At 34.9% G+C, this 25658-nt stretch overlaps 1 protein-coding gene across 3 annotated transcripts in view; it reads right to left on the bottom strand.

The window, feature by feature from the left end:
* MALRD1 (MAM and LDL receptor class A domain containing 1) overlaps window positions 1–25658 on the bottom strand; it is a 522662-nt gene that overhangs the window by 276266 nt on the left and 220738 nt on the right. For all 3 annotated transcript variants that reach the window (XM_061126168.1, XM_061126170.1, XM_061126169.1), the window contains exons 26-27: window positions 24537–24784; window positions 20039–20330 (exon numbers count right to left, since the gene is read on the bottom strand). In XM_061126168.1, coding sequence (XP_060982151.1) covers window positions 20039–20330; window positions 24537–24784 — 540 coding nt within the window. The remainder of the gene's footprint in view (window positions 1–20038; window positions 20331–24536; window positions 24785–25658) is intronic.

The raw sequence follows: 25658 nt of genomic DNA, 5'->3' as shown, positions 1-25658 counted from the left end.
AGTTCAATATTCTTCCCACTATATAGCATTGCTATTTGTGGTTCAGAGTCTGATGGTGAACTTTAATGCAGAATCCAGAAAGCATTATCACCTGCCAGAGAGTACCCATTTTTCAAAGTATAATGTGTAATTAACCAGGGACAGCTTCCTTTGGTCCAGCTGAATTTCCAAGGAAGCACCAATTGAGAGGACTGACAGTAGACATAAAACATATAAAGCTATTCCTGTGTGTCTACGCCTACCGTCATTTCTGGTTACATTCGGTCTCATAAGACTAATAATATTAAGAATAATGAAGAACCAAGTATAACAATAATTACTGGAGGCAGAAATATCAATAGAGATCATTTAGCCTTATAGGATTCTTTGAATCAAGGGGACACACATCTCAGGAGCCAATACCAGGTCCATTCTTTCAGTGAATCTGTTTGGGACAAAGAGACCACCTACACCTGCGTCAGGACATAATAAGAATTCACCACTTATTATCTACGTGCAAACCTTAGTCAATGAATTATTCAAATAATTCTAATTACAATAAAGCGACCTGTTGTGGGATATTACGATGGTTTTCAGAACAACCTAACGAGGATGCAAATGAACTAGATTATATGTTTCAAATACACTGAGGCAAAATATAAAGATATTCTTTAAATCATTAAGATTCATTTTAAAGTCATCTACAATAAATGATATTCTTTTAAAATATGTATCTTTTTTAAAATTTTATTTTCAATTGAAGGATAATTACAATATTTTGCTGGTTTCTGCCATACACCAACATGAATCAGTCACAGGCATACCTATGTTGCCTCTCTCTTGACCCTCCCTCCCACCACCCACCCCATCCCACCCCTCTAGGATGTTACAGAGCATGCGTTTAAGTTCCCTGAGTCAAACAGCAAATTCCCACTGGCTATCTATTTTACATATGGTAATTTATATGTTTCCATACTACTCTCTCCATCTATCCCACCCTCTCCCTTCCCCACCCTCTTTGTCCAAAAATCTGTTCTCTGTGTCTGCATCTCCATTGCTGCCTGCAAATAGGTCCATCAGCACCATCTTTAAAATATGTGTCTTAAATTGGGGGCCAATTCACGTGGTGTCTGGCAGGAAATGTACAATATATAGCCTGCTCTATGTAAGCTTAAAGTCTTCCTTAAAGACTAATATATTCATACACAAGACACAAAATAAACAATAAAGACTGGTTGCTGGTTGATTACTGGTCCAAGGCAAGAGTCTTTTAGAGCAATTCTTGGGGCTGGATGGCTGCTGCCACCCAGTGGACATTAGTTTGGCCGTGTCTTTGGTAAACCAAGTCCATGTATTCTTGAGAAATTCCTGGAAGGTTTACCATGGTGCCAAGGTAGCCAAGGCTTCCTCTATTATTGACCAAGGAAGAGGTAAAGGTTCTAAAGATGTACCTGTGGGCTTTTGGTATCAGGAAGACACTACTGCAGAGCCAGATAGGGCTCTCTTTTGAGCATACCATCTCTACCTCAAAGGAGAAGACTGTGATGACTATAACCATCTTTATTGCCCATCTGACCTGTTTTCCATACAATTGTTGGAGTGATATATCTAACCAGCAAATCTCATCATATATGTGTGTGTATACACTTCAATATAAATATTATTTACATGCTTCCTCAAATCACTTAAAAAATACATTACAACTTTAAAGAAAAAGATGTAACTTCCACTAAAAACATACTTAGAGTTTCAGAAAATATACTAACTAGGTTTGCAATAACAAACAGAAAACAGAAGTCAGCCTTTACCATTTCTGCTACTGGGCTTTGCCTCAATCTTCAAATTTTTTTTTTTAATGTGGATCATTTTTAAAGCCTTTATTAATTTGTTACAATATGGCTTCTGTTTCATGTTTTTGGATTTTTGGCCATGAGGCATGTGGGGTCTTAGCTCCCAAAGCAGAGACTGAACTCACACCTCCTGCATTGGAAGGCAAAGTCTTAACCACTGGACTGCCAGGAAGTCCCAATCTTCAAATCTTCAATGTGAAAACCTATCACGAAGAATATTATGCTGAAATTTTTAATTTATCTGAAATTGGCAATAGTATTAATATACATTGAAATCTAAGCTATATATTCTAGCTAGATTATACAGCATAATTTCCAGTATATTAAAATGTTCTCTGTATTATATGAGAACGAATTTCTGTATCACTACTTTATTGTATTATGTATGCCATCTAAATAACTAAAGCACTAAAAGAAATAGTAGTATGTGTTTATATATGCAGTCTAAGTCATTGACAACATTTTAAAAAGTAGCTAACGCATGCATGTATTTAAATGGACTTTCTTTGGAAAGACAATAAAGATGCCAAAATGAAAGCCCTTCACAAATAGCTTCTCAAATTTCCAGTGCAAACAATAATTTATGCTAAGTGATCAGTAAAGAACTGCATTTCATTCAGTTCAATTGCTTTTGTACCATCCAACCTGAGGGAGAAATAAGCTAGTCAGAAACTGCTTTGAACTGATAAATGTGTGTTCTTCTATGAAAAGTTAGTCACTCAGGTGTGTGCTGGCTCTTTGCAACCTCATGGACTTCTCTGTCTATGGAATTCTCCAGGCAAGAACACTGGAGTGGGCAGCCATCCCCTTTTCCAGGGGATCAAACCTTGGTCTCCTGCACTGCAGGCAGATTCTCTACCATCTGAGCCAGCAGTGAAGTCCTGCGTTCTTGTATATTCAGTACAAATCTAATCAGAAGAAAATCCCAATTTTTCAATTTCCAGGTTGACCTATATATTCACTCTGACATCTGGATCAGAGTCACAAAACTATGTGATAATTGCCAAAGCATCTTGGCTAATTGATATTCATAATTTTCAGAAAACATTGTGAATAATGCCCTGCCTGTAGATCCAAGGGCAATTAATTTAAAGTGAGGAATAACACCCAGGTGGCACCGTGGTAAGGAATTGATCTGCAAATGCAGAGATGGAGGAGATTCGGATTTGATCCCTGGGTCAAGATCTCCTGGAGGTGGCAATGACAATCCAATCCAGCATTCTTGCCTGGAGAATCCCACGGAGAGAAGCCTGAGGGGCTACAGTCCACGGAGTTGCAAAGAGCGAGACATGACTGAGCGACTGAACACAGCACACACGAGGAATAACATATACCGAAGTGTGAGAAACTTAGAAGTCATTTCTTTAAAAAAGTTTATATTGGGGAGGGAGGTGGGAGGGGGATTCAGGATGGGGAACACATGTACACCCATGGCAGATTCAAGTCAATGTACAGCAAAACCAATACAATATCGTAAAGTAAAATAAATAAATTAATTAATTAAAAAAATTTTTTTTCTAGACATGTTTTCCCTTACAGTTTATCTTGTCATTCATTTTTGGTATGTGTTTAGAATATTATACAATGCAAGAAATAGGTCTTCTGGAAAAAAACTGAGGTTAACTTTTATCTTTCTGTTGTCTACTGAAAGAACATAAATTTCAGCAATGGCTTGGCTTTTTTTCCCCCAAAAGTGTAAACTCATCTTTTCTAAGAATTTTAATCTTTCAAAGTCCACTTGAGAATAATCATTTGGGTAACAATAACCCTATATGCAAGACAGAAAAAGAGACACATGTATAGAACAGACTTTTGGACTCTATGGGAGAAGGCAAGGGTGGGATGATCTGAGAGAACAGCATCGAAACATGTATATTATCAAGTGTGAAACAGATCGCCAGACCAGGTTGGATGCATGAGACAGGGTGCTCAGGGCTGGTGCACTGGGATGACCCTGAGGGATGGGATGGGGAGGGAGGTGGGAGGGGGGTTCAGGATGGGGAACACATGTAAATCCATGGTGATTCATGTCAATGTATGGCAAAAACCACTACAATACTGTAAAGTAATTAGCCTCCAACTAATAAAAATAATTGGGGGAAAAAAGAATAATCATTTGGCTAGGAATATTCCTTTTATCATCATCAATAATCTTACTTTAGTTTATTGATGAAGACTATAATCACAATGAAAAATACATGATTTGAGTGGTAATTCAAGTCTTGAGCAACCTGATTGTATTAAAAATGAAAATAATCTTATATAGTCATTATATATAGTCTCAATTATATATATATATATATATATATATATATATAAATGGAGTTTTAAAAGTTGAAGACTACTTCAAGTAGCCCATGTCTCACCCTACACTCATTACATTGTCTTACTTTGTATACATTCACTTTCATCTATTTTGTCTAATAACTTCCAATATGCCTAAATAAGGTATTTACAATGTTAATTCTTGATTTTTCAATTTTCAACTTCATCCTACAGAGTATGGATATAAGTCATGCTACTTCCTTCTCCAACACATATACTTCTCTCCCCTCCCCCAAATATTCATGAACTGCTATAAATTTTTGTTAAATCTATACTTAGTGTTCATATTATTGTAACTATACAAATACTGTTCTTGACTTAATCACATATATGTTTATAATAGTTAAGTTCTTAAACAATAATTATTTTCCTATACATACCCATTTTTCTTCTACTTGAGAATATAAATGAGATATACAATCCCTCTAAATAGTCAAATCTATGAGTAACTGTCCCTTGTACATTTTCTTGGACATACTGCTATTGCAAATTAGGCCTCCTGACCCAGTCTTGGTTGACTGCCTTGTGCACCCTGATGGGTTGACATACTGCACACCCATACTGTGGGAATTCCATTTGCCTTTCTAATTAATCTATTTAGGAGACAATTACTGAGCTCCTACTATGTGACAGGCAGTATTTTAAAAAATAATTTTGAATATAATTTTAAAGCATTTTTTTTAAAAGTAACTTAAATTTCTTTGAGATGAAATACAAAGCCAGTCTACAAATATATATGATAAGTATACTATGAAAGATGAGGGGTCAGTATAAGAAAAAATATCAAATATGAAAGTTACAGAAAAATGCTTTTCACTAATATAAAAGTAAAGATAGTCAGGAAAATTATACCTAAAATCTAGCAATATATAGGTAGGATAAAACATTCTAATCAAGTGGGTTTAATTCTAAGAATGCAAAGCCTTGTTTAAGATTTGAAAATCAGTTAAGGTACTATCTACAGTTAGATATTAAAGGAGAAATACTGATTGATTTTCTTCACAGATTCAAACAGAGCATTTGACAAAATTTAATATCCAATCATGATTAAGTCTCTTAGAAGATTAGAAATGAAAGAAAACACCTTTAAACTGATAAAACTGTTCATTAAAAATATACAGCTATCAGTTCAGTTCAGTCACTCAGTCACGTCTGTCCCTTTGCGACCCCATGGACAGCAGCACGCCAGGCTTCCCTGTCCATCACCAACTCCCGGAGCCTACTCAAACTCATGTCCATCGAGTCAGTGATGCCATCCAACCATCTCATCTTCTGTCTTCCCCCTTCTCCTGTCTTCAATCTTCCCCAGCATCAGGGTCTTTTCCAATGAGTCAGTTCTTCGCATCAGGTGGCCAAAGTATTGGAGTTTCAGCTTCAGCATCAGTCCTTCCAACGAATATTCAGGACTGATTTCCTTTAGGATGGACTGGTTGGATCTCCTTGCTCTCCAAGGGATTCTCAAGAGTCTTCTCCAACACTACAGTTCAAAAGCATCAATTCTTTGGTGCTCAGCTTTCTTTATAGTCCAACTCTCACATCCATACAAGACTACTGGAAAAACCATAGCTTTGACTAGACAGACCTTTGTTGGCTAAGTAATGTCTCTGCTTCTTAATATGCTGTCTAGGTTGGTCATAGCTTTTCTTCCAAGGAGCAAAGTGATAACATCACATTTAATAGAGAACAGAATGCTCCCCTCTAAAATCAGAAGCAAGGCAAAATGTATCTGACCATCACTTACTCTCAACATGTTCTAACCAGCAAAGAAAATAAATAAAAGCTTGAAGTTTGGAAAGGAAAAATAACAACACTGTCTTTTATCACATGTTCCATGATTTAAAGTCATAAAAAACTTATGAAAGCCTCATGAAAAGGCTACTGTTAGAACTAATATGTCAGTTCTGCAAAGATACACATTTAGCATACAAAAATCAATTATAGCTTTAGACATTAGCAACAAGCCTCTGCAAAATAAGATAAAATAAAACACTGTCACTAGAAATAGCACTAAAACATTTAAAAGTTTGACCTTATTTTTTGAGCATTTCTTAAAATCTATACAATTAAATTACAAAGTAGTACTGAGAGAAACTAAAGAACACTCAAACAATTGGAGATATATACATGGATAGAAAAACTCAGTACTATTCACACATCAACTCTCCCCAAACTGACAGATATGAAGCTATCACAATCAAATCACATTTACATTAAAATATGCAGGATATTGAATAGACAAATACATCAACAAAAGAGAACAAAGTACCAGTTTTAGATCTATACCTATGAGATTAATTTTGATAAAAGCTTCCAGGTAATCAATAGGCAAACAAAAATAATTTCGGCAAATGATGTTGGAACATCATACATAATATTGACAAGTCAGAGACCTAAGTATAAAAGTTAAAGCTCTAAAACTAATGAGAAAACATGGAAGAATACTTTGTGACTTTGGATAAGGAAAGATTCCTTAGAGAGGAAAAAAAAACTGATAAATGGGACATTTCTCATCATTAAGATATCATTAAAGAACTAAAACATTCATTTAGAAAAAAAAGTTTTACTATATATATATGCTGATACTTATATCTTGAGTATATAAAAATGCTATAACTTAATATTAAATATCTATAACAATATTAAACTTAATATCTATATCTTAATATTAAGCTTACAAGATGTTAAAAAATGGGGAAAAAAAAAAAAACTTAAATAGGCACTCCATAGAGCAATATACACAGGTGGCCAAAAGCACAATTAAAAATCACGAGGGAAAAGTAAACTGAAACTACAAAGAGATACCATTTCATACCCACTAGAAGTGCTACAATTAAAAAGACAGACAAAACAAATGTTAGTTAGAATGAGTAGCAGCTGGCAATTTCATACACTGCTGGTGGTGTTATAAAATCATTTTGAAAAAGGTTTGGTTGTTTTTTCATAAGGTAAAACATACATCCGTCTAATGACCAAGCATCCACAGTTCCAGATATTTACAGGGAAAAAACACATTTTGACAAATAGATGGGTACACAAATTTTCCTAACAGTTTAATTCACAATATCCAATAGGTTGAAATAACCATGTGTTTATCAACAGAATGAATAAACACCTTATGACATATTCCTACAATAGAATATATCATATTTATTTATTCAATTTGTCTGTTTTATCCATCTCTTCATGGAAAAAAATAAGCAAATGAGTAACACACTCACTAATATGGATAAATTTTAAAAACCTTATATAAGCAAAAGGGGCCAAACACACCATTGATGGGGTGCTCATGACAGGCAAATCTACTATGTGGAGAGATACTTCAGAACTTCGATTGCTTTTGGAGGAATGGGGGGCAGTGTTAATGAGAAAGAGGACAAAGAAAATTTCTGGGGTGAAGGGAATTTTCAGTATTTCAAAGTGGTTTGGTTAACAACAGTGTAAGCATTTGTCAAAATTCATTGAATTATGTAGTTGACCCTTGAATAACTGGTTTGAACTGCTGGGGTCCACTTAGATGTGGATTTAAAAAAATATATAGTGCCTATATTTTCATTTTACAGATCTATAAATTAAATCTGGGGGAAAGTTTGTAGTTGATTAGATATCACAATATGTGGAATCAAAAGAATCATGTTTGGGTGATGATTCTATCCCAACTATTTCAGCCCTCTGCCCTTGGATGAATCATTTATTAATTCCTTTGTTTTTGAGGCAGAGATAGTAGTACAAGAGTTTTCAACTGTGCAGGAGGTTGGTGCCCCCGACCCCTGTGTGGTCCAAGGGTCAACTGTATGCTGAAAACCTGTACATATCACTATATTTAAGCAATATATTTTTTTAAAGGAAAAGATGAGAAAATCCTACATAAGTTTTAGCAGAGATCCAGAGGACAGAAAAGATTGAATGAGGAACAAGTAATATTCTAAGACATAAGAGCTTAGAATGTTTGGGAATTTATGTAGAACCTCAATTCTTAGATTCTGAAAGTTCACTGACTCTTAAGCAGAATAAATACAGAGAAGCCTATCCTGTTTCACGTAACTTGGAACACCAGTAAAAAAGAGAAAATCTTCACTATCAGATTATTTTTTAGCAGAAACTTTATAAATTACAAGAGAGTACCAGGGTGTACTTAAAGTGCTGAAAAGAAATTTTTAAAAATGCCCCCTACTGAATTGGAGTAGGTATTTGCAAATGATATACTGGATAAAGTGTTGCTATCCAAAATATATAAAGAAGTCTTACAACTCGATGTTACAAACAAAACAAAGATACCTATTAAAAAATGATCAGAGGAGCTGAATAGACATTTTCCCAAAAGATGAATACAGATGGCCAAAAGATGCTCAATATCACCAACCATCAGGGAAATGCAATTTAAAAACACAGGATGTCACCTCACACCTGTCAAAATGGCTATCATCAAAAAGCAAGAAACAAGTGTTGGTAAGGATGGAGGAGAAGGGAACCCTTGTCATTATTGGTGGGAATACAAATTGTTCCATACATGATGGAAAATAGTATGAAGATACCTGAAAAGTAAAGAAAAAAAGAACTATCACACAAGCCAGAAATTCAATTTCTATGTGTTTATATGAAGAAAACAAAAACACTAATTCAAAAAGATATATGCACTCCTTTATTTATTTCAGCACTATTTTACAATAGCCAAAATATGGATGCAACCTAAGTGTCTATCAATAAACAGACAAAGAAATTGTCAATATGACTCAGCCATAAAAAAAATTGAAATGTGGTCATTTGCAGCAACATGGACAGGCCTACAGGGTATTAAGTAAAACAGAGAATAACTGATAATATATGATTTCACTGATAGGTGGAATCTCAAAAAACCAAAACAAATGAACAAACAAAAAGAAACAGACTCAGAGACACAGAAAACAAAACCAGAGGGACTTGGGTTGGGTCAAAGGACAAAATAGGTAAAAAGGATTAAGGTATACAAACTTCCAGCTATAGAATAAATGTGATAGAGATGAAACACACAGCATATGGAATACAATCATTACTGTTAACAACTGTGTATAGTGACAGATGGTAATTACACTTACGGTGGTAGTCATCTCATAATGTATAAGGGCACTGAATTATCGTAGTTTCAGTTGTACACCTGAAACTAATACTGGATATTAATCATAATACAATAGAAAAAGTGGTCAGGATACAGTTACTTGTGCTAGTAATTTACTATTTGATTCCTATACAGAGCAACCTAGTTTCAAAAATAGTGTCTAAAAATACTGTATGATTCCACTTACATGAGGTACCTAGAGGAATCAAATTCATAGAGACAGGAAGCAGAATGGTGGTTACCAGGGCTGGGAACTCTGGTAAATGCAGAGGTATTGTGCAACTAAGCCCGTGCTCTAGAGCCCAGGAGCCACAACTACCGAGTCCACATGTGGCAACTACCGAAGCCTGTGGGTCCTAGAAACCACGCTCTGCAATGAGAGAAGCCACTGCAATGAGAAGCCCACGCGTGGCAGCTAGAGAAAAGCCAGTGCGGCAACGAGGACCCAGCACAACCAAAAATCTGAAAAAGAATAATAATAATAGTACTTGGATATTCTAATTCCCATTATCCTTTCCACAAATTAATAGAAATAATTTATTTAGAAACAAAAATCCTAAATTGAATAAAGGACATGTTCTTGGAACAATGATATGGTTAAAAATTAAACTGCACCTCTCTCCACTACTATATCAGTAGGGTACAGCCAATTGGCATTTCAAATGAAGCTGAAATTTTCCAACATATTAAGTTCATTGGGACATAAAATATATTTGATTTCACACAACCATATTTCTCTTCCAAGAGAAATGTAATGTGTTGTTTCACTTACATTCAACCATTAAAATAGCTTATCACACAATCTTTCTTGGTTTTTATTTAACCAGAATATACTTTTAGGGCTCAAACAGTAGAAACAGCTTAATTTTACCTTGACAACCAAGATAATGCCAATAATGCTGTAATTTCTAACTTTGCTTATGATATAAATATTTCAATAAGGATCAAGCTTATGAGAAACACAAACATATATTATTTAAGAGAATACAAATGTAGTGATTTGTTTTAGAGTTCCCAATAACCAAATTGTAAATGCAAAGGAAAATATTTAAGATACAAAAACACATTTTTGAGAATTATGTAACAATATCTACTACCAGTCATTTAATAGGAAATGAGATCATCGTTAATCAGTAAAAAGCTGGTATGAAAGTGTTAGTTGCTCAGTTGTGTCCGACTCTTTTGTGACCCCATGGACTGTAGCCTGCTCCTCTGCCCATGGGATTTCCCAGGCAAGAATACTGGACTGGGTGACCATTTCCTTCTCCAGGGGATCTTCCTGACCCAGGGATTGAACCCAGGTCTCTGCACTACAGGCAGATTCTTTACCATCTGAGCCACCAGTGACATCCCTCAGCTATCATTTAAATATTACCCATAGTTATCTAACAAAGTGTCCATTGAAAGCAAAACAGTAGAAATCTAAGTGGTAGTCTCCATAGTACAATGTGAAATGCATAAGAAATTCAGGCATTATCGGAGTTAGTTGGCTACATTGGAGTTCATAGCCAGAGAGTTTATAAAAAGAACTAATTGGCTCAGAACTTTCAATTCTTTGTTTCAGCTTTGATCAGAAATTCAGAGTGTTGCTGCTATGACCCTAAAGAAATTTCTTTTTGCTTGTAGGCAGGAGGCTGATATAGACAAAAAAAAAAAAAAAAGAGTTTGACGTACCAGATTGCAGAATTATAATAGAGGTTGAAATCAAATCTGGCAAGTAAGGTTTTTAAGTGACATTTGGCACTGGCTTATTAGAATCAGAATGGCACATTTAGAAAATTCATACAAATACAACTAATGTAAATGATAAAGTCAAAACTTTGGTACCAAATGCTGAGATCAATCAGCATTTAAAAGCAGATAACCCAAATCACCCTAAATATTTTAAACAGAAAGTGATTTGATAGTGAGAATTATATATCTGAGAAACTGCTGAAATAGTTGGAGGAGTGATGTGTGTTGAGTTCCCACAGGAATGACTCCCAGAATTGACTTCCCAAGAGACCAACTGGCAAAACAGAGATCATAGAACATCTTTCTTGGTGACAGGTAGAAAATTAGAGATCTTCTAAGAATAACTAAAGACAAGCCAACATCCAAATAAACATCATAATGACACAGCATGTAGCAATTGAAAATAATAAATTCCTTTATTAAGATATAGACTGGTCTGCTGTCCCAAATCAAAAGACAACAGTTACAAAGTGAGAGGGTTTTTTTCCCCTCTCACTGCTAAACAACCACAGGCTAATGTTCTACTCTTTGCAGTCTAGGGGACCAGACCCCTTCTATCTGTCACATGCTAAAGAGGCAATTACTCAACCTCATGAACTAAGATCAAACTTTAGCTCCTGCCATCACATCTACATTCCAACCAGCTGGTGAGAAGAGAAGGGAAATGGAGAGAATGTTTCTGTTTTTTAATGTACAATCTATAGGGTACATGTAGTGTCTATTCAGAGTCCATTGGCTAAAATTTAGTCACATTCACTGCAAGGGAAGCTGAGAAATATAGTTTTTTTCCTCAATTAAAAATGAGTTGATATGGGTATGTTATACCAGTAACAAAAAGAAACAGAAAATTGAATTTTAAGAGACTATTTTTGAAAATATCATTTGCCTTTAGCATTTAAAATATTATACAATAAAAGCTCCTTCCATAAAAACTATAAAACATTACCAAGAAAAATTAAAGATTACCTAAATATGTGTTTATCCTTACCATAAACAAGGTTAATATTTTAAAAATCAACTGCTTTTCTACCCAAATCCCTTGGGGTAAAAAATGACTACCTATTCCAGTATTCTTGCTAGGAAAATCTCATGGACAGAGGAGCTTGGCGGACTGCAGTCCATAGGGTCACAGGAGTCAGACACAACTTGGCAACTAAACAAACAAACAAATATGTACTTATCCTTACCATAAACAAATTAATATTTTAAAAATCAACCACTTTTCTATCCCCAAAACAAATAGAAAACAAAAATTTAAAGATACCACTTTAAAAATTATAATTTTCAATAGCATGAAAGATATTAAATGCCCTTACCATAAAGTTACAACATATTATTGAATCTTTCAGTCTATGGAAATAATACTATTTTGTATTTATTGCAGCAATGAAATGTTTAGCTGTATGCCTTTCTAAATATAGGGCTATCTATATGCCACAAGAAGAAAAAGAAAATGGCTATTTCAGAACAAAAAGCGGACTACCACAGTTCCAATACTGGGTGATTCAATAAAAAATGATACCTTGTTTAGACAAGAGCACCTACTTTTATGTAATTAACTGTATGATAATTATACTATAGTAAAACTATAGGGAAGAATGAATTGTAAGTGAAAATTCATTAGTTGCCTTACTAAATAGGGAATTTTAAAACTGATATTATGCCATTGTTAACTAATATGTAATATAATTAATAATATGCATTAGTACTATTTTATTATTATATTCTTATGATCATCTAAAATATTCCAAGATGTGTTTAAATAAGACATAATGATGTCATATATTTAAATTTATTTATGCACACACACAATGGAATACTACTCAGCCATAAAAGAGAATAAAATCTTGCCATTTGCAACACCATGGATGATCTTAGAAGGTATTATGCTAAATGATGCTGAAGCTGAAACTCCAATACTTTGGCCACCTGATGCGAAGAACTGACTCATTGGAAAAGACCCTGATGCTGGGAAAGATTGAAGGTGGGAGGAGAAGGGGACAACAGAGGATGAGATGGTTGGATGGCACACCGACTCGATGGACATGAGTTTGAGCAAGCTCCAGGAGTTGGTGATGGACAGGGAAGCCTGGCGTGCTGCAGTCCATGGGGTCACAGAGTCAGACATGACTGAGCAACTGAACTGATACTGAGAGAAATGAGTCAGACAGCAAAAGACAAATACTGTATGGTACCACTTATATGTGGAATCTAAAAAATAAAATAGTAAATAAAATGAAAACTAAGGAACAAATTTCTTTATCCAAAATGTATAGAACTTACACAATATCTGTTCTATTATATCTGAAATTAGAAGAAAGAAAATATAGTCATCACTAGCAATAGAGAGACTTGGGACATGAAAAAGAATGGGGCTTGATGGGTGCCTTCCTACTATAGTGAGGAAAATTCTGTTCTACTTGGAACAAATACATAAAAAAAATAGGATTCCACATTTTTTAAAATTTATGATTATATAATTATATCCATGAACATGAGACAGGTATTTGTTTTTTTCAATAGACCCAGGTAGTACAAAAAAGTACAGCTTTCAGACTTTAAAAGTCCCATTCCATCCCCGGTCATTCAAATCTGAACCTTTACAAGTCAAGTGTTGCCCAAATGTGTCTATCATCATGCCTCCTTGAAAACTTATAGTATAGTTCCTTCCTACATAGTTAAAAATATGTTTCTAAAATTCAGATGTTCCATTTATTTTTAAAGATTTTTAAAGATTTTTTTTGATGTGGACCATTTTAAAATCTTTATTGAACCTGTGACAACAATGCTTCTGTTTTATGCTTTCGGTTTCTGACCTTGCGGCATGTGGAATCCTAGCTCCCTGACCAAGGATTAAACCCGCACCTCCTCATTGGAAGGTGAAGTCTTTAAGCACTGGACTGCCAGCGAAGTCCCAGATGTTCTGTTTTAAAATGCTGTATCCATAGCCAATTTCACCTTATTTAAGTGTGAAAAATTATTATGCATTACACAATCTACTCATCTAACCCCAACTAAGTTCTAAAAATGCAAATGAAACACAGAGGAACACCAATTAAGGTATTATGTTTATCCCTGCAATTATAAGAGCCATAAATTCTTTCAAGCCAATGATGTCTATCATTTTAATTAGTTAGTGTCTGAGTTTTCCTTAGACTAACATTATATGTTTACAGGAACAAACTTAATAGCAAATCCTTCAGTAAGATATAAGTGCACTTCAATAATTTTTTTTAAGTTTGTTTTTTTTTTTATGTGGACTGGTTTAAAGTCTTTATTGAATTTGTTACAGTATTGTTTCTATGGTTTGGTTTTTTGGCTGAGAGGCATGTGTGAATCTTAGCTCCTTGAACAGGCATCAAACTCACACATCCTGCACTGGAAGGCAAAGTCTCAACCACTGGACCAACAGGGAAGTTCCTCTCAATTATTCTTTAAGTCTACCTTTTCAGAACCAGCTCTCATTGGTTAACATTATAATTGCCTTTATCTTCTCTTACACTGAAATCTCTTTTGTTTTCGCTTTCAATTTTTTTCAACATTTTCTCAATTTCTGGAGGAATTTATTGTTCAAATTAGACAAAAATATGCACTGAAAAAACATATTCAGAACAAATGCACAAATGAAATAATATTTTACAGTGTATATATTACTCTCATGCTTCCCCTAACCAGAGCAGTGTCCATGACGAACTTCCTCTCTATGGTCACTGCATGAAATTTTCAAAATCTCATTGTCTATTGACTGTATTTGGAACAGAACTTGAGATTTTTCCTGTACAATATGTTGCTTAAACAGCATTCTCAGTGTTTACTAGTGCAAATATAGTTTCCAATATAAATATTGGAAACATAAAAATTAAAAATTTTTAATTAAAATAAAAATTAAAAAGCAGAAACATAAAAATTAAAAAACCAGAGTAAAATATAGGCATTCCATGAATTTGAGTACCAAAAATCAAGAGATATTTTACTGGGAAAATATTAACTTGGAAATAAACACTGGTTGGAGTAAGCTTGTATATTTAAAATGAACTTTCCTCTGCCCCCACCCACACATACGCAAGTCATCAACTTCCTTGAATCTTAGACCCACTTCTTTCCTCTCCATTGTTTGTTATGAATAACAAATGAAACTGGAGAATTTAGCAATTTAGGGGCTTTTATGAGAGCAAATTCTTTGAAGAGAATAGGAGGGTCAGAGAAAATCTGAATTTTTAAGCAATGAATGGAACATGAAGAAGAAAAAAATAACAAGTATACAACATGCTTTTAAGAAATTTCAACTTATGCACACTTTAATTTCACTATCTCCCCAGCAGGGAGAGAACTGGTAGAAAAAAAGGGAGAGGGTACTAAACACTGACTGTATGCCAATGGTTGCTTAAAACATACTATATATTATTATCTCAATTATTTTTCAGATCACTTAGTAGATTCCAACAGCTCCATTTTTATGGACAAGAAAGATAAGAATTAGAGAGGTTAAGTAGATCAGGTGACGCCTTGTAAGTAGCAAGCATTACAAAAGTCCAAATTCATCTTTTTAAACCCTGAACACATGCACTTAGCACTAAACCCTGGGTACAGAGTTCGCTAAATTACAGAGCCAAGTATAATCGGCCAGATTTCCCAGCGAGAGACTCTGGGTTGCTATGCCAGCATTCTCATCAGAAGGTCCTAGCCTTTTAAACTCCCCCCAAGTATTTCAAGGAAATACTTGACTTCAAAGAGAAGCTAATCCATTCAAGCTCCATTGCCTTATACATTTTTTTTTTTTTTGCCTTTTTTAAACTTCTCATTTTATATTGGAGTATAGCTGATGATTAAGAATGTTGTGATAGTTTTAGGTGCACAGCAGAGTGACTCAACCATGCACATACATGTATCTATTCTCCCCCCAAATTCCCCTCCCACCAAGGCTGCCACATGACATTGACACCAGACTTCCCTGTGCTATACAGTAGGTCCTTGATGGTTATCCATTTTAAATTTGGCAGTGTGTACATGTCGACCTCAAACTCCCTTACACATATCTTTTAAGCAAAAGTTAATTGTCATGTGAAAACATAATTGTTTTATGACTCATATTTATAAATTACTTAAAACACACAAGTGCATGCATACAAATTAAGACTTGGTCTCTGTCCTTATTATACTTAAAATTTTTATTAAATATCGGTCAATAACAGAGAATATGATAGTGGCTGGATCTCCATACAGACATTTAAAAGAGGAAACTTGGTTGTCTTTTTCTTATTAAAATTCATTAAACAATTATTTTTCTCCATCATCATTTAGCAATTAACAAAATTGCCATCAAAATAATCTTTTAAATATAACTTCTAAAGACTCAATAATAACCCCTTAATATTACTTTTGCTAATAAAGCTCTGGTTCTTATTTGACTGATTAGAATCACTAATTCCAGATTCAGTTCAGTTGCATCTTCCTAAATATATATGTTTTGCCTCCTCTTGTCTTTTTCTATTTTAAGTTGTCCTTGACGGAATTATTAGCCTACGCCCATGAATATAGATGAAAAGTGTGCATGAACTAAAGTCACTTTCAGAAGTTTAGTGGATATAGCCACTGCCTGAATATCATTTATCCTTCATTTATCTGAGAAAGTTCCAGGTTAAGTGTTTTTGCAGTACTGAGAAACATTTCAAAGATACACATATACATACACGTTATTCATGACAAATTAAAATTACTAAATTAAAGAGGTTTTCAATAAATAATAGGTTAAATGATTACAATGTAATATACAATAATTATATGCTTGTGATCTCTGCAAGAGAGAACATTTTGCTAAAACACATGGTAGAAATACATTCTTAATAAAATGCAAATAATGGAGGCTCACACTCAAATGTCTATACCATCTAGGGAATACTGGTAAGGTGCTCAAAATATCAGATAATGTAAAATGACATAGTTTTTACTGAATAAATGCCAAACAAGAGAATATACCAGACATGAGACTAGGTAAATTATATAGGTGATGGAGTGTGTATATGCTAAGTCGCTTCAGTCATGTCCAACTCTTTGTGACCCTATGGACCGCAGCCCACCAGGCTCCTCTGTACATGGGATTCTCCAGGCAAGAATACTAGAGTGGGTTGCCATTCCCTTCTCCGGCAGATCTTCCCAACCCAGGGATCAAACCCGCATCTCTTATATCTCCTGCCCTGGCAGGTAGATTCTTCACCTTAGCACCACCTGGGAAGCTCATATAGGTGATTACCTCTTTTTATTTTAAGAACTTAAGAAATAGGTTCTCTTTGCTTAACAGATGAGGAAATTGGGTCTCAGAGAAGTTGTACAACACATAGCTAGTAAGAAGAATGCCTGAAATTAGTACCCACTTCACTAGAACATGGTACCTACCCGTGCTTTCCCATTTAGCCTAGGAGTATATTTTTGCTTTTGTTTGAATAAGAATAGAACTGAAATTCTTTGGAATTCACAAATTGGACCCCAAATAATGGAACCCAATTGTCAGACATAAAAGTGCCGTCCAGTATTTTCATCTCCTGTACACTAGGATAGAATGAGTAGCTATCAAGCAATCAAAATGTGGCTAATCCAAATTGAGATGGGTTGCAGTTGTAAAATATACACTGGATTTTAAAGGCTAAGTCTGAAACTAAGAATATAAAATACTTCATTATTACCTTACATAGTTTTTGTGTTAAATGATAATACTTGGGGCATATTGAGTTAATTCAGCATTTTCCTTGTAGTTCAGTCGGTAAAGAATCTGCCTGCAATGCAGGAGATCCAGGTTCACTTCCTATGTCAGGAAGATCCCCTGGAGAAGGAAATGGCAAAATATATTCTAAAAATTAACTTTGCTTTTTCTAAATGTAACTTCTAGCATATATAAATTACACAAGTAGCTTACATTAGTGGCTTGCATTATACTTCTGTTAAAAGTTCATGATATTGCTGAATTCTCTTGCATCAACTTTGATGAAGACTAATAAAAAGGAGTTTGGCTTTTTAAAAATTTGTCCAGGACACTCCCCCAAATATGTTTAAACACATATATACACAACAGTATATATATATATATATATATATATATATACACTCTCTACTGGCACTTTATTATATCTAACCTAATATTAGGTGGTTTTGAAATGGTTTTCCTATTCTCCCCTACAACAGTGAGATATTCTTAAGAGCAGAATCTCAATTTCTATTCATCAAAACTTTTAATAGAAATCTCCAATAGGATCAGGATATACAAAGAACTCTAGTGATATTAACATGCACCCTTAATTTTACAATTAATATATAATCTATACCACTTTGTACATACTTTAAAATTTTCCTTTTGGAAGCCTTTTTATTTTTGTTTAAGAAACTTCATTCCAGACTTCACAGGTTTAAGAATTCAAAATTCCCAATGAGATTGGTTTCTTCCTCCGACACCCCACTTAGTAGTTGTTCATTGAAGTTTAAAGTGGTTCTACATAAAAGTTTTGCTGTCTTGTTACTTGGATGCTATGAGATTACTTTTTATTATGATCAAAAATTTCCTATTTAAAAGGTCAGATCTAGACAAGATCTAGTATAGCTGTGATCAGATCGCCTACAGAGAAAGAAGGTGAGGCTTTTCTCAAGAAGTAGGTTATTCTGAGGTATCTGAAGTGCTTTTACATTTAATTCTTGTTAGTATCTGGGCTTCCCTGATGGCTCAGCTAGTAAAGAATCCTCTTGCAATGTGGGAGACCTGCATTCCATCCCTGGTTTGGGAAGATCTCCTGGAGAAGGGAAAGGCTACCCACTCCAGTATTCTGGCCTGGAGAATTCCATGGACTGTATAGTCCATGGGGTTGCAAAGAGTCAGACACAACTGAGCGACTTTCACTTTCACGTGTTAGTATATATATCCCTCAACACAATTTTGAAATGTTTGTTTTCCTCTGTACCATTCCATATAGTGCTGGAAACTTCAAGCAAACATCCTGACTTAATTATGTGTCAGCGGGGAAACATTTATCTAGAAACATACTCTTAACCAAATTAAAACACTCCCTTTGAAACGAATGAGGAAGTCAAGGCAGAAATGGCACTGTTCCCCGTTCCACCCACCATAAGTCAGCACAAATAAATTAGTTCATTCTTCTTAAAGCACTTTTGTTTCTTACTTACAATAGGTAATTTATATACAAAAGGAATGGCATTTTTATTTTCTTCTCCAAACTCATGGTTTAAATATTAATATATATGTTATCAATTGATAAAATTTGTTCTTTTGTTTTCTTAATACTACATACTGTATTTATTTTCATTTCATACTTCTAATATATTATAGGGATTAATGCTACTTACTATTTCCACATCTTATAACACTGTCAATCTATGTATTATATTGGACATCTATCAAGTCAACATTTTAATCTGATTATTAAGAAAAATTACCCAAATATTTTTAGGTGAATGGATGGACATAGTCAATCATCTAAATGACTTAAATATATAAATCCAACCATTCAAATGAATAAGTGAGTAAGTGTTAGTCAGTCAGTCATGTCTGACTCTTTGTGACTCAATGGACTATATAACCCACCAGGCTCCTCTGTCCATGGAATTCTCCAGGCAAGAATACTAGAGTGGGTTGCCATTCCCTTCAAATGAATAAAGTATTTGTCTGAAGAGAATAAAGTATATAACATAACCACACTAACATCTAATTAAAATGGAATAAATCTGTTCTTGACATCCTTACATTTTATTAAGAGTGAATGATATTTATTTAGGACTAAAATCTGAATCAAACTGAAAACAAAGGAGCCTTATTTTATTGCTCTAAGAAGATACTGATTAAACTAAGGACTCAGGAATTGGTAAATACACCAAAGCTTGGAGAAAAACTTGGAAGACAAGTTTATGAGTAAAGGCTTGAAAGATACCATTTTAGATTCAAAGAGATTTTTCCTTATGAAAACAATAATTTACTAGGTGTTTAGGTCACTTCTTTTCCATTTCCTCCCTTCCCATCTACCACTCTGTAAAAGCACCAACTAAATAAATCAAAACGTACCTGTTGGAAGAAGCACTGCGAGTTCTTCTTTCATGGAGTGATGGGAAGGCAGACAGTTCTTTGTAAGCACAATGTCGTCCAGGGCAATATCACCACGGTGGCCCTTCCCAACTCGGCCTTCAAATTTGAGTTGGAAGTCCTCATCACCAGATAGGGCTAGTTCTTTCCGCTGCCAGAAATTGCCTTGTTCTACAGTGAGGTTAAGCAGGACCTTCGTTTGGTTTGAGACTGACACCTGGATCAAGGTGAGCGCGCCAATGCCATGTCCATACATGTGATAATGAAAAATTATCTGCAACCAAGAACAGAAATGCTATAAATAATTAATACAATTAATTTCATCTTATTTTCAATTATATCATGTTGTCCTCTCTTTTCTTAACAGATTCTGGAAGGAAAAATGGATCTGTATGTTCTATTGCTTAGTGAATACTCTATCAGTGAATGAAGCTAGTCCAGCCTTAAATCATATGCTGCAAAACATGGAATGTAGTACAATAAGGACCAAGCAAGAATTTAGTTGAAAAAATGAGCAGTGTTTACTTTCTTTTTGTGACTTATAAAAGTAGGATTCCTCCACAAACTCTTAAAATCTACTCTCGAAAGGATAAAAATATCATTAAAAAGTGCTGTATTATATAGAAAGATTTTTCATGATTAAGAAACATCAGGTACTAAAGAAAATCATTTCCCATCTCATGAAACTTAAATCATTTTCTTCAAAACAGCAGAGTACTTGATTGCTTATTCCACCACATTCTTATACTTGAAACACATTTTCAGTTCTACAAGGTCCTCAGGGCTCTACTATACATAGCAAAACCACCAGAATAGCAATTTCTAAATTTTACTTGAAATGTTTTAGAAGAGTACACTTGAGTTTTACCCCCAAGTAAAAATTAATATGAGTATTTCCAGGGATTAACATCTCAATGTTTCAAATATGGAGTTACCAGATTTTTGGTGACTAAAACACTGATGGAGAAAGTTAGGGGAAATTCTAAAAAAAAGGAGTATGAGTTAGGAACAGTAGGGACTCGGTGGTTTTAAGCTTTTGGTTTGTCATTTTTAGGAGTGAGGGAAAACTAACGGTGCATGATCTTCATGCAGGAAAATAACATTTTAGAAACACTGGTACTCATGGATATTATATTCTAGAAAAGGGAAATGAATGTTCTTAAAGAGTAAAGAATGTGATTAAACAATATACATAATGCATACTTTCAAACAGCATCAAGAGGTAAGCTCTGTGAAGTCAATCTATGCAAATTTCCTAGCTGATGAATAATACCCAAACTTCAGGTATTACTCTATGATCCAAAAATGTTATTCGATTGATTAACCCATTAATGTAGGAAAACATGAACTCTGTGACCACCGTGGCTTGTTCTGGGAGGACTGGTCAAAGCTGAGCGGCACAAAGGGAGAAACAAAAGGTGTCTGATGGGGATTGACATGTGTACACCACGGATGCTCTGTATAAACAGATAACTAACACCTACCGCCCAGCACATGGAAGTCCACCCAGTGCTCTGTAGTGACCTAAGTAGGAAGAAAATGTAGAAAAGGAGGGGATATACGTGTGTGTAGAGCTGATTCCAGGGGGCTCCCCTGGTCTCAGTGGTAAACAATCCACCTGCCAATTCAGGAGACACGGGTTCCATCCCTGGGTTGTGAAGATCCTCTGGAGAAGGAAATGGCAATCCACTCCAATATGCTTGCCTGAGAAATCTCATAGAGAGGGGCCATGGGGCTGCAGAAGAGTCTAATGTGACTTTGCAACTAAATAACAACAACAGGGCTGATTCACTTCACCATACAGCAGAAAACTAATGCAACATTGTAAAGCAACTATATTCCATTAAAAATTAATTTTAAAAAAGGGTCTGAGGCCAGTCTGTCGAGCAGTGTCAAAAGGCAAGAAAGGAAACTATCCAACAGGCAATAGCACACGTCTGTCTGAAGCCCCTGCAGTCACACACATGGTCTTCCCAGTATTCTGCCTTGTTTTGTCTTATTTGCACAGAAAGCATAAGACATATGTTTTATGTCACAGAAATACTTCTGTATCTTCTTGAGGCCATTTTCTGAATGATACCATTGGGTTAACATGCAAACAAACATCTAAACACAAACACTCCATTTCTACAGAGAATACTTGATGACAATGTAACCTAATCACAGGGCAACATGAGCAAATAGATTTTTATCAAGTACAGATTTTTGTCAAGTACTGAATTCTTTTAAGGAGGCATCTTCACCAGAAATTTCAGTCACTCAGAGGTTTGGTCTCTATACTCATCAGCCTATGTCTGCATACTTCTCTGTATTCCACCCATCCCTCAGTAGGGAGAAAAATCTCCAATTTGGTTTTTTTCTGCCTGAAGGTATTCCACAAGGTCAAGTGACAGAAAGGATTTTCATGAAAATTTGGGAGGTCACTTCTGCTCACCTGATAAACAAATTTTTATTTCTAAGAGTCCCAATCATTTCCAGCATGACTTTTCTTTACTTCTTTGTATACAGTCTATATCATAAATATTCATAAAATGAACCATTCATCATTAATTTTTTGACATTTCTCCTAGGCATACTTCATTATCCTCGCACAGATGTTTAAAACAGTGGGAACTATAGTTCTGGGACCAGGCAAAAATAGAGATAAATGAAACCCTTAGTTACTACAGTATGAAAAGAAAAAATCTATTGAATATTCTTAGAGGAAGTCTAAATAGAAAAGCTAAGAAGTCTTCTTTCTGTTGTCTTCCAAATTACTTGATACTTTCTTGAAAATAAAACCCCGGAACACTGGATTTTATCTATGTTGTGTCTATATCTATAAATCTGTATAATCATAGACATTCTGAAATGAGAAAATCAGTTCTAGTCTTGGAAAGTTAATTAAAAATTAAACATGAAGTATATAAAATTTCAGTTTAACTTCTTTGCTTTTCTAAAACTCAATTTTTACCAAACTAATTAAAGTTTAACTGTGTATTTTTTTCATTACATCCATTCTGGACTGCCGAGTTATGTCTCTCAAACTTTGACCATGTCACTTTCTCGCAGAAAATTTATCAAATGTGCCTAACGAGAGAAGAGAGGATATTACTCTGAGTGTTAAACTATGAAATCAACTTAAACTGAGCAAGAAAAGCTCCTAAGACAAGCTAAAGGTTTAACATGACTGGGCTGGGACAGTGGTAGGATGTGAAGGCTGGTCAGTATAAAACAGAGGAATAAACACCTGTAGTAAATACAGGTTCAGCTGGAGAGCCAATGAGCAAAGATTTAACAAACCTCCTTCTGGAGTTAAGACTCTCTGTGTTGTGGAAACAGATATACAAGAATATGACAATCTGAAGATAATAAAGATTTAAATCATGCCTCCCAGTTTGATTCTGTGATCAGCTAGCAACTTTCTGGATATAATTTGTTTTCTTTTCAATGTCCAGAAATTGAGGAATACACCAGTCTGAATACATGTGTTCACAGCTTATGGAGACTGTATTTTTTGTCATAAAGGGCACATTTATTCACATATTAACCTCTTACAAAAAGATGCCATGAAGTAATTTCTGAGTGCTTAATTTATATGTAAAGCTAAATTTAGCTCCCAGCCTAGCTGGCTCAAATCCCTTGGGGAATAAAAACAGACAATCACACAAATAATAAAGGAAAGTGAAGGACCTTGCAAATACATAGTCGTCATATGAAGATCCAAACAACTCTACTTATATTTTTAACACTCTATAAACATTTTCTTCAAATTTCCACAGGATAATGGCCAAACCATTTTTTCCTAATCTAGAAATTCTACCTTTTAAAAGGTCAACTTCAGTCTTTAATTTTCTGTGAAGATGTCCAACCATTTTATCACGGTGTCAACTCTGACTAATATTAGTTCTTGGAAATATTTAACTATTCGCTATTTCTCGCTGTTTAATTCTCTTCCTTATGGTGAAATTCCCATAATTCCAATGAGTGCCACGTTCCCTAAGTGGACACAACTGATATTTTACTTTGTTCTAGGTGGCTCAGACAGTAAAGAATCTGCCTGCAATGCAGAGACACATGTTCAACCCCTGGGTTGGGAAGATCACCTGGAGAAGGAAACGGCAACCCAATCCAGTATTCTTGCCTGGAGAATTCCATGAACAGAGAAGTCTGGTGGGTTACAGTCCACGGGGTTGCAAAGAGTCGGACACGACTGAGTGACTAACACTTTCTTTCACTTTCACCCACAGTTATGAATAATAACCATGACATTTTTCCAATGGATTCCAAGATTCCTTGTCTATGGAACTTATCCATAGGATAAATTCTTCCAACACTTCTAACAAACCTTCCCTTTCATCTTCACTTTCTGCCTCTCACAAAATTCCAAGTTGAGTCCATTCAAACTCACTTTTTGGTCTGGTTCTGGCCGTTCTGTTTTCTGTTTTTGACTCTATCAGAAGTTGCTTATAATATTTCTGTTTTAATTTTTCCTCCATACCTTACAGTTTTTGCTCCTCCTGCTTATGACTGGACTTGAAATTCTGGCTGCCCTCATGGGCTGCTGAGGGAACAAGCTCTTTATAAAGATGTAATGGCCAGATGAATTTCCCAAGGTGTGATCAGCTGCTGGCTCCGTGCCTGTAGCAGGGACATTGCTCGCCTTCGGATTCCAGTCAAAGTCATCATCCTGCTCCTGCTCCCAGGAGCAAAGATCAAACTCAAAATCACAGCGCCCACTGGAGGCACCTGGAAAACATTTTCCAATTTATGGTGAAGAGAAAAAGGAAATTAGCAGATAAAGCATGCAATCCAAAACCACATTTTATAAAGCACTTTCATGTCTAGGGACCTTTGAACTTGCTCCTCTCTCTGCCAGAATTCTTTCCCAGATGTCCACATGACCTGGCCACTCATTTCTATCAGATCTGTATTTGAATATCATTGAACATTGTCAGTGGATCCTTATTTACTGGTGTATCTAAAATCTCCTATACTCAACTCTCTCCAGCTTTACTTCTTTATTTTTATTGTTGACACTTTCCTAATATATTACATCTTTACCTATTTATTTTATTTTTTTGGTCTTCCCTCACTCATCACTCAGCAGAATGCATGTTTCATGAAGGAGAGAATTTGCTCAGTTTTGTTCATTGTAATTTTCCCACTGCCTGGCAAAAAACTGCTTAATTTGGTGAATAAATAAATGAAATTTAAAAAAACAAAAAATTATAGTAATCTTATGTAAGCTTTTATATAGAGAATGAATAAACAACAAGGTCCTATTGTATAGCATGAGGATTATATTCAATATGGTATGATAAACTATAATGGCAAAGAATACAAAAAATAATGTGTATATATATGTATAAACTGAATCACCTTGCTGCACAGCAGTAATTAACACAACGTTGTAAATTAACTATACTTCAATTAAAAAATACCCCAAAAATTACAGTAATCTTGCCACATCATGCAATATTCAAAACCTAACAATATTATCCTGACAGAAACATTAAAATAGAATATTTTAGTTTGCTCCAAACAGATATGTAACAAACTAATGACTTACATAAGTTTATTTCTTCACTAATCTGATCCCAGGGTCAAAATCCATGGGAAA

The sequence above is a fragment of the Dama dama genome, chromosome 23 (genome assembly GCF_033118175.1).
Source record: "Dama dama isolate Ldn47 chromosome 23, ASM3311817v1, whole genome shotgun sequence".
Taxonomy (NCBI): Eukaryota; Metazoa; Chordata; class Mammalia; order Artiodactyla; family Cervidae; genus Dama; species Dama dama.
Note: the sequence above shows the minus strand (reverse complement) of the source record. Positions and strands in the feature narration are given on the sequence as shown.